An 11,267-nucleotide genomic window follows, 5' to 3' on the forward strand; every position below is an offset into this window, starting at 1 on the left:
AGAAATATATTTTCTGTAACATCCCTCTTGCTTGGATTGCAACTGACCTCAGTTGCGTATTTGATTATAGGAACTAAGGAGGTCTGGAAAAGTTCGAAAGAACCGCTCAGGCATCCACTGAGCATCATCTCTCGGATGATTCTTAAATTTGAGCAAGTATTTAGTATAGACATTTTCTTTTCGGGTCAAGGTTTGTTGATGATCAATAATGCATTCAGGTTCTAAAATTTATTCTTCATTAACAATCAATGGAGCCTCTTCATAGACATGATGAATAGGTAATGGTCCCTTGAAGGGCTTTGATATGGAAAGCATTATGTATTTTTCAGTTATCAGGTAATTCAAGCCTACAAGCTAGATCATTGATTTTCTGAATCACCTTGAATGGTCCATAAAAACATGGGGACATCTTGATTACTGGGCATTTCTCAACACTCTTCAACCTTCTTTTCTCAATCCGAAGAAGTACATAATCGCCTTCTTTAAAAAGCATGTGTTTCCGTTTCTTATTAGCTTGTTTTATGTACTTCTCTTGAGCGATTGCAATGGCTTCTCGAACCTCTTTGAGAATATTTTGATAGTCATGGGTAAATGCATCTGCTGCCTCCACTCTATGGGTCAATCGTATAATAGAAATAGGTAAGACTTTTCCATAGATAATCTCAAAGGGTGCTCTTCCATTTGCAGAATGAGAAGTATTATTATAAGCAAATTGTAAGAGATGAATGTATTTGTCCCAAGTCTTTGGTTGACTTCCCGCATAAGCTCTTATCATATCCAGAATAGTACTGTTGGTAACTTCAGTTTGTCCATTCGATTCTGAATGAAAAGCTGATGAGAAATCTAACTTAGTGCCTAGATTATGAAATAATGCAGTCCAGAAAATTACTGCAAAACTTCGAATCTCGATCAGACGGTATAATCTTTGGCAAGCCATGATGAACAAAGATATGCTTGATGAATAAACGTGCAGCTTCCTGAGCTGTTAAAGTCTTCTTACATGGGATGAAATAAGCTTGCTTACTAAAGCGATCTACTATCGTCCAAATCATATCATTTTGATTCGCTGTAGTGGGAAAACCTGTTATGAAATCCATGGATATTTGTTCCCAAGGCTGTGTAGAAATAGGCAAAGGCATTAGCAATCCTGGAGTCTTGTCTTTGTAACTCTTGATCTTCTGACAAGTGATGCATTCGGCTACAAATTTAGCCACATCTTTTCTTATAGTAGGCCAATGAAATTCCCTTGCTATCACTTGTAAAGTGGCAGTCACTTCACTATGTCCCATATATGGTGGTTGGTGCATTTTCTCCATAACAATTTGTCTAAAGGGTCGAGTGATGCATAATTTCTTTTAGCAACTCAACTCCCATCAAATAATGTTTTCACATTTGTAAAGCATGCACAACAGCGGTTAATTCTTTATCATATGTACTATAATTGCATTCTGCTGGTTTTAATTTTCGGCTCTCATATGCTATTGGATGTCCATCTTGCATAAGTACGGCTCCAATTCCATATCCACTAGCATCGGTTACAACTATAAAGAATGGTCTAAAGAAATCGGGTAGTTGTAACACAGAAGCTTGTGTACGAGCTTCTTTCAAAGCTGTAAAAGATTTATCTTGACGCTCAGTCCATAAGAAATGCTTAGCTTTTCTAGGAAGGTCTATCAAAGAATGTGTAATGTATGCGGAATTCTTGATAAACTTTCTATAAAAGCTACACAATCCCAAGAATGATCTTCATTCATGTATATCTCAAGGTTTAGGCTATGTGATTATGCACTCAATCTTCTTTGGATCTGACAGATACAATGTGACCCAGATACTCTATATGATCTTGAAAGAAACTGCTCTTTTCAGGGTTTATGTACAATTGATTTTCTCTCAAGAGTGAAAAGACTAGCTTCCAATGTTCCTTATGCTCCTCAACGTCTCTACTAAACACCAGAATATCATTGAAAAATACTACTACACAATCTTGGTGTTTAAGAAAGATTCGGTTCATCATTCTACTAAAAGTAGTTGGGCATTAGTTAGCCCAAAAGGCATAACTAAGAACTCATAATGTCCCGTTTGAGTTCTAAAAGCAGTCTTGTATATATCCTCTTCTACCATACGAGCTTGATGATAGCCGGATTTGAGATCTATTTTACTGAAGACCTTGGCCCCTTTCAATTTATCTAAAAGATCATCAATCCTAGGGATTGGATATTTGTTCTTCACTATGATTTTGTTCAGTGCACGATAGTCTATGCACATTCGGTAGGTTCCATTTTTCTTTTTGACTAGTAAGACAGGTGCTCCATAAACAGAACTACTCGGTCTTATCAATCCTCTCTATCAATTCCTCCACTTGCTTTTGAATTTTCTTTTGTTCTAGTTTATTGACTCTACAAGGAGCTTTGCAAGGTGGAGTATTGCCTGATAGGATTTCTATCCTACGATCTTCAGGCCAAGAACATGGTAGTCTAGGCGGTAAATCCTCTAAGAAACAATCAAAAATTTGAGAAAGAAATTTTTGGTACATAGGCTTTGTTTGGCTGAGTAGCCGTTACCGTATTCACCAAAATCAGATATGTCTTCTCACATTTTATAATTGCTCTTTTGGCTTGTGTGTGGTTGAGTAAAGCACTGATCTCAGGTTTCATTGAGCTTTTTAGACATATTTCTTATCTGCCCTTCTCAATCCACATCTAATGTAAATCGTAATCTATCTAAGGATTGTATTGATGCCTCCATGGCATTCCTAAGATGATGTCCACTCACTGTAGGGGTGCCACTAGAAAGTCTCGTGTATCCTTGTAAGGTTTGATTGAGATTTCAAGATTCCTGACTTCTCTAGTACAATTGTACTTTGTTTTGGTAAAAGCAGCTTTGATCTTATAGTTAGATGGGAAAGACTCTAGGTTTAGCTTTGCTAAGGTTCTTTCCAAAATCAAATCATGTGTACTACCATCATCATGCAAAATAACAACCTCTTTCCCATTAATGAAACCTTTGATCTTTAGAAGAGCATGACAATTATACTTACCTCCCTCTTGCTTAGCTGCTTCGTCGTCAATCATGTGCACTTTCGCCGTCGGGGTCTTCTTTCTTTCGGGACACTCAGTGGCTATGTGTCTCACCTTGTTGCATTTGAAACACCTTATTTCTTTCTTTGGAAAATTCCCACCGTTCGGCTTCGAAGAAGAATCTGTCTTCTATGGAGCAAAACCATTTTTAGATTTAAAGAAGGACTTTCTATCAAATCTCTTTTTCTTATGGAAGGGTACGTGCCGTTACCGGATCTTTTCCTTCTTTTGGGATCCCATCCTTTCTTTCACAGTTCATTCACCAGGGTTTGTACAATGGGACACGGTTGATATGCAAAGAGTTTCACACGAAAGTGTTAGAAGCTGAAATCATTACTTTCTGCGTTGATCTCGCTCATGAACTTTCTCTAAGGATTGTAATTGGATCAACGTTTGCCAAAATCTATCAGTGCATGTGGAGATCGTTTCCTTATCAAATTGCCTGAAAGTATCCCACTGTTGTCTAGCTTTTGCTTTGAAGTATGAGGGAAGAAAATCTTTCTTGATGAGCTTTTTAAAAGACTTCCAAGATTTTGGTCACCTTTTACTGTGCTTAGTGATGTTCCACCAAAGTGCAGCACTCTCTACTAAATGATTTGCAACACATTTAATCTTGTCTTTTTCAAAGAATTTCTCCCTTGAAAAATAATCATCTAGCTAACTGATCCATGACAAGATAGTGCATGCTTCTTTCTTTCCATCGAAATTTTGAAATAAGAAAGCTTTTCTACTTATCTTACTCTCCTTCCTCGAATTTTGTGCTCTTAATGTGACTTTGACTATCCTGATAATAGTATCATCGTCGGAATCATCGTCAGATGAATGTCTCTTCCTTTTATTACCATTGATTTTCTTTTGCAATCTCTCCCTATGCTCACGCTCATCGGCCAACTGTGCCTGAAGTGCATCTAACTGCTCTTGGAGCGTGGGTGATTGTGGCTGATGTGCCATGATATTGCGATAAGTACAAATAAAGCGGAGCAGAGAAAGATAAGGATACTAAGTGTATGAGATTTAAACGGATGGAAAAGTGTGTTTCGAGTATATGGTAAGACAACAGATGGTGGAAAATACTAAGTGTATGAGATATAAAGCAAAAGAAATCACTTATCTCGCTCTTTGATCGGAGGTAAGAAGAACTAGAGTGGGAGATATGTGACCAATGATGTTGCTCGTAGTCGTTTATGCGCTCCACCAATCTCCAATTAATTGCTCGGTGATTCGTGGTTCCAATCGCCTTCTTGATTCAAGCTTCTCAGATTTGGCAATGGTCTTCACCTTGTTGAGCTCCGATCGCTAATAGGAGCCTCGTAGCTTGCTGAATTTTCATCTTCTTCTTTTATACGGCCTCGCTGGTCGGTGGAGTGGCTTAGCACTTGAGTTGTAGGTCGCCAAATGGAAGAGTCTTCTTGAGTTGGCCTTTAGAACGCTTTCTCTTTTCTTTATTTCTTTTTTTTTTGTTAAATTATAAAATAAATAAATGAAGCCTTTGAACCTTTGATGCAAGGTTAGGAAGAGAAATGACGATGCGGGCGGTGGCTACACAGAGGTCTCCCCAAGGGCAGTGGCGCGAAATCTATCGCTGCCTGCGTCCACACAACTCCACAGAGGTCCAAGGCTTGGAGGCGATCCGGCTGCTGGTCTCGCCCAGAGGGTACTCAAAACTTCGGAGTCCGTGACGACATGGTGGGCGCGCTGACAGAGAAAAGACTCCCAAGTCCCAAAATTTTTCCAGAGGCGGCTACTGACTGCACGATCCCTGGCTAGTGCTAATGCGAATACAAACGGATGGGCCACGAGCAACCTGCTGCGGCTACTGTCCCTGCACTCTGCAAATATACGCGCAAACCGAGAAGAGCCTTCCAAAGTCTAGACAACTGGCCTTCGCTACTACTGCTGCGCAGTCTAACCAAAGAGGCTACAGATTGCTGCTAAGAGGACGCTAAGATAACACCGTTGTGCGTAGAGTCTATGGCCCAAGGCTACCAAAAGTGGCTGCTGCGCGGGCGTTGATTTTGACTAGAGCATGAAACGAGATGCACAATCAGAGGTGCAGCTTCAAGTATTCCTCCACAAGGCTTCTCTTTCCAAAGTGTCCTTTTTGAGTATTAAACTCAGCCTTAATGTCGCAAACTTTGAGGCAAGCTCCTTCAACACTCATCTGATTCGACCACTCTCCTTCCCCTCCAAGGTAGACATCTGAGCGGCTGCTGTCACACAAATTTTCTTTTCTATCCTCCACAAAAGCCTGACCAAAGCTCTGATACCACTGAAACCAAAAGGTAATTCTTTTCACACAAATTCACCACTTAATCAATTGGAGAAGAAGAACACAATCACATCATGAAAGCGACAGCAAAATGGGTACCATCTCCCCCCCTTAGATGAGTCGCTCACGCTTCCTCATCTAGAGTACTTATGATATGAGTCGCTCACGCTTCCTCATCTAGAGTATTTATGATATGAGTCGCTCACGCTTCCTCATCTAGAGTATTTATGATATTTCATAAAAGCACCAAGGAGCCAAATTATCCCTCTCATCCAAAAATGAGGGATTTGCTTTACATAGCCATCTTAGGGCCCAAAATAAAAATTGTCCTCCATAAAATATGCTGCTCAAACTTGCAATAATAAAACAAATACAAATTTGGTCCATGGCCATTTATAATGCGCTGTGTGACACCTCGATCGGTACCCTCGCACTAACTCCAATTCTCGCTATGAGTTCCATCACCTGTACTCAAGCCGCCAATTACATTAGTTATTAACAATTGATTGAATGAATCACCGAATCAACTGATCCCAACATAACCGTACTCAAAGCACAATAATCAAGCACAACACCAATAACACTAGTGACATCAGTATTAACATGGAATCACCCACAATACCGACCATCTAGTAAAACACAAGCTAGTCAAGTGTCCCCAACTAACCACACAAAGTATCCACTAGGACCCCCGCCGTGTCCGGTGCGCTCCTATGGAGTACTTTGCCATAGTCACACTTGACTAAAATAATAATGTCCAAAGCAAGATATATATCAGAAATATATTTTCTGTAACAAAAAATGACCCATGGGACCTAATCCTCAGTACAAAAATCTCCTCCACTGTGGAGGGATCAAGAATTTTCAAGTTCTTGACGGTACAAAAAAAGACGAGTGACAAAAGATCCCAACGCTGCCGGAGAGGCAGTGGAGAGAACTGACGAGATCTGAGTGGTGTCTGCCAGTATCTGCTGATAGTCGTCTCTGATGTGTGCATACCGGGGGCAGTGTAGGGCTATATGTGCCTCTGTCTCTACTGTCTGCGAATCACAGAATCTGCAAACTCTGACATGTCGCGGCAGATTTAGCCAAGCTCCTGTCTCTATTGCCAAGGTATGTGACCGTGTGCGGAATCTGGCAATATTCCTGCGATAGAGAAGAGGTATGGGAGTACTGATGTATGGCTGAGCACGGGCCTCTGGTGTCATGAAAGATGACCAACATAAAGGATTTATTTAATCTTGATAGTATTCTAGCTTGGTCCTCTTCTCTGCTGTCAACCATTGGGTTTGAAGAGTGCATACTAGGGACAACTAGAATTCTTGCATTTGGCATAGTCAGGTATGATTCCACTTTCCATCTACTGAACCATTTCCTTATATATGTCCCCCATCCTGTACAGATGATCTTGCTTTTATGATTCTTCTGAAGTTTCATACTAGCAGTCCATGCACTATGTGGCAATCTTTCTTTTATATGTCCCCCATCCTGTACAGATGATCTTGCTTTTATGATTCTTCTGAAGTTTCATAGATGGAGAGGATTACCCGCTGAGGATTTCACATGGCCAGCATATAGGCTGGCATGTGGACAGCATGAAAAAATGCTGCATGTGAAGTCACAACATGGAGCAGCAGCAGGGCAGCCACATGAGTAGCAAATCAAGCTTGAAGATGGAGGAGCAAGGCTGGCAGATCTGCAGACAATGGGTGGGGATCTGATGGGAGAAAATTAGCTCATGGAGGTTGTGGATGCAGGCCAGCAGCAGTGGCAATGGAGGGGCAAGGCTGGGGCAGATTGGAGCCCAGCCAAAGGCCCAAGCACATGGGGGTTAGGGGGCATATATAGCCCCTGACAAGGTGGGCCCACCAGTCTCCTGGTTTACTTCCTACAGATTGCCAGTTGGCAGTCCTACAGACTTTCAGCCTGTGGGATCATCAGTCAGCCAGATCTGGAAAGAGGTAGACCAGCCCCTGACCTATATAAGGGCACATTTGGGGCCTTGCCAGGACGCTTAGGCAGGCCACTGAAGCTTACAGGAGCACACAGCCATGAGGAGTGCATCCAGGGCAGCACTTTGCTGTAGGTAGACAGATCTCTGCGGGAGCTGGTTTTGGGCACATTTTGGCACAATATATGTGGAAATATTTCAGCTGTTCTACTGCTGTCTGACTGCTCTATATCTGAGTGTTTGTGAGTTGATTATTGTGCACACATATTCTTTGAAATTGGATCTACATCTGGATTCTGTGTACCCATTTGGTTTTAAATTCTCCAATTATTTATGCATTCTTCTGCTGCGTGAGAGGTCTAGCTAGTTATCAAGATGTTAGGGTAACGCCTTGAGCATTCGCAACCATCTCATCTTTCCCAATCTGAGAAAGCTCCAATTGGAGGGCTTGTCAATACCACCATCCCGCGTGAGAGATCTCGAAGGTATGATTTCTGAGTTCAAAGTTGTAGCACCCCAGTTGACTTTGGATACCTCCTGCCTTGGAAACACTTTGCCTTGCCGAGATCTGTCTCTTCACGAATCATCAGTTTTTGAACCTTATTGAGACATTCCTGGCAAAATGGCCATCTTCTTTGAACAAACAGCAAGTATCTAGAAATGGCCCAGATCTCACGATCCACCAAGCCTGGCTTTTCTGGAACCCTATCCCAAGTATCCATGCTCTCTTCATTCCTTTCGCTGTCCTGGCAGACGGCAGGAAAAGGACCACCTTACAGCAAGCCAACGTGTCAAGTGCCCATGCAAGCATCTCAAATCTGGGGTAAAGGGATATGTCGATACTAAAGGAGAGACTCCTTGGGAACACTGACACAGATGGACCGCAAAAGCTGAACGATCTACCAAAAAAGAATTACAGATTTCCCAGCGTTGGCATCTTCTGGCAATTACATTTGTATTCAAGCCACGATCTAATATTCCTTCAGTTGAGAACAAGAGTCTGTTCAATTCATCGTATGAGATCACTTTTCTCACACTTTGGCGAACCAAAGCCATCCCCTCATCCCATGAAGGTGAGGAGGAAACAAGGAACCAACTAAAGCCACCACCTTGCTTCCCCAGCTTAGTCAAGTCATCTTGAAGCTTGTGTCCTCGCTCATCCTGAGCATAATGGAGCCTTTGAAGAGCATATTGAAGCCTTTCGTATATGCAGATTTGTGTCTTGCTTTTTGTTTTTTCAAAGAAGATTTGTGTCTTGCTTTAGGACTTCAGATTTATGTTTGTGTCTTGAAGCTTTGCAACGAGAACACGCATGTTAAGCTTTGATGATTAGATGCTATTGGAGAATCCCCACTTAAATTGAGGGGGGAATGTGGCATAGCTGCATAATACCTTTGCCATCTCTAGTGATCGATTTCCAGGTCCGTTATCTGAACATCTAGCTTATCAGTGAATCAATACTAGAACCTTGATTCCATCTGAGTGCTGGCTCTGGATTGATCTTGTTCACATACAATCACATTGGGATGTATTCTATTGCCTTTTGTAACGACCAATAAATGGCACTGCGATTTTCCACAATAACAAGTCTATAAAGGCAGCAATCCATGACTATTTCCGTTGAAAACGCATTGCAAACATCCATGCCATTCATGAATGAAACGCCCCTTACTCCCGCTGATAAAGCAAGAGACGCAAGGTCATGACAATTCGTGAAATGCAGCTTCGGTAAAGGAAGGCACCTGAAGGGCATTGAAAATGCAGGTAAAGATGGCGAAGCGACAATTATAAGAGCTGATGAAGGCGCCCGAAATTGAATCGTCGTCTGATGAAACGGGACACATAGATAAGTGGAGCTAGAGGGAATAAGGGAGTCGAGGGACCAGCAGGAAGCAGCCATGCCCAGCTATCCGCAGCGGTGTAACTATGAGAACCTTCTTAGTTGGAGTTTATAAGTACTTGCAATATAGGTTGATTTTGAAATGAAGATGTTGCAGGCAAAAGGGCTATAGCCCAAACCTTACGCCCCAATTAAACCGCCTTGGTCGACCTTAGTGGGATTTCTTTCAAGGCAATTTTTACAGTCTCGTGTTTTTTCACAACCCAATAAATTTAACAAGTGAGTACAAGTACTAGTGAGCTTTGCCTTAGGTTCTGTGAAACTCAAACGCAAACGATTGTCAAGATGAATGGATGATGCAACCGCTTGCAAATGCAAAGAGATTTACAAATTCTATGTGTGTGTGTGTGTGTGTGAGAGAGAGAGAGAGCTTAAAAAAGGATGTGTGTGTGTGTGTATGTGTGTGTGTGTGAGAGAGAGAACCAACATAGAAGGGGGCCACTTGGCAAGAAAGTATGTGGGACACTTTTTAACAAAAGTGTTAGTATAGCGCTGGTTGGAAGGCAATGCTAACAAACCCAAACACTCACCATCGTGGTTTAGGGTGGTTTGAGACGTCAAGGGCACTTCGTTCAAAGGTTCAATTTAGCCCCTTCCTAAATGCCTACTATCTATGCAAATGCCTTGGTCGTTTTGCGAAGAATGTCCACTTAAGCCGACTAATAGGGCATTGGCCCTAGGTGAGAAGACACCTCCCACAAAGGTGGTGGTCTTGGATGATGTGGAAGTTGGCGAGGATAAGAGTCGACTCGTACTGGAGTTGAATCAAACTCTTATCAGAGAAAAGGATCCGAATGAAGGTATGCCCCCTCGAGCATTTGGATTCACAAAGTCCAGAGCAATGGAGAGTTGTGGGAGAGAAAGGGAGGTCCAGAATTGATCTTCATGATGGGGCAAATCCCAGACGCGACGAAATATTAGAGAATGGTACAAGTTCACCTTAGATGAGTGTTCCGGATAAGAAGAATAGCTTTGAGAGTTTGGTGGATGGGTCTAGTTCTAGTGATGTTCGGGATCCTAAGCCTCCCCCGAATGGCGAAACGAGAGCGGAAGAAATGCTGGAGGCTTACCACCAAAAGAGAATGCTCAAAGAAAAGGCGCTTTAGATTTCTAAGACAAAGGGATCTAATCAATTTAGTTTAGTACCGCACACCAAGAGCCTCTCCAAACGCATTAAGGAGGTGGCAAGGAGTTTGAGTTCAAATCAAGAGAATCGGTTTAACTTCTTCAAGGATGCCTACAAAGCTCTCACACACACTAGGGTGGGCATTGGGTCGCTTGAATTGGTAGTGAATTTGAGTGTTAAGATTCTACTGAGGCTGTATCTTGGTGGTCAAAAGGGCGAGGCCATCAATACTTCTCCTATAGGAAGTAAAGTGTGGTTGTGACAATAGTTGGTGGTATGCCTTTGAGAAAATGGGGTATACACCCTTTGCGAATTGCCTGTAGAGAGGAAGATGGGGTTTAGCTATTGTAGCTTATAGGTCTCTAAATCCCAGAGAGAAGTTTAGGAGTGAGGAGGGCTGGCTCATTAGGATTGTTCTATCATGGGAGGGGTTTCAGTTTAGGGTGGTGAGTGTGTATGCACCTAACAATACATGGGATAGGACAGAACATTGGCGTGCACTTAATTCGGCAGTAGTTGATGAGATCATTGGGTTTTGAGAGGAGATTGGAACTATACCGAAGGCCTGCATGATAGATTTCATGTAGGAGCAGTTATTTCAAGTAGTGAAAGGGATTCTTGGGATGAGTTTGGCATCGGACACGATCCAATAGAAGTAGGGGAGCTGGATTCGAAGGGTCTTTCTAAATTTACATGGAACAATCATAGGAGAGGTGGAGAATTCAAGGTTGGCAGACTCGATCACTTTTACATTTTTGAGGAAGCATGGTGGATGAGGAGGCCTTTTTAGGGCAACATCGTGGCATTAACTACGCTCTCATATCACCTTCCAATTGTCTAGAAGTTATGTGTACCATTCAAAGTGGATAGATCCAGGGATGTACCATTTAAATTTAATAAAATACTACTCAAATCTAAATCTTTTTGCAGGAAGATAAGGTAAA

The 11,267-nt window shown here is 42.1% G+C and overlaps 1 protein-coding gene across 1 annotated transcript in view; it reads right to left on the reverse strand.

Moving 5' to 3' along the window:
- The window catches only part of CJD1 (Chloroplast J-like domain 1), a 111,013-nt gene extending 101,734 nt beyond the window's left edge, over positions 1-9,279 (reverse strand). The window contains exon 1 of the mRNA XM_087386264.1: positions 9,040-9,279. Coding sequence (XP_087242390.1) covers positions 9,040-9,197 — 158 coding nt within the window. The 5' untranslated portion in view covers positions 9,198-9,279. The remainder of the gene's footprint in view (positions 1-9,039) is intronic.
- Positions 9,280-11,267: the final 1,988 nt, after the last annotated feature.

This window comes from Dipteris shenzhenensis, chromosome 15 (genome assembly GCF_047967505.1).
Source record: "Dipteris shenzhenensis isolate YYH24624 ecotype China chromosome 15, Dip_SZ_1.0, whole genome shotgun sequence".
NCBI lineage: Eukaryota > Viridiplantae > Streptophyta > Polypodiopsida > Gleicheniales > Dipteridaceae > Dipteris > Dipteris shenzhenensis.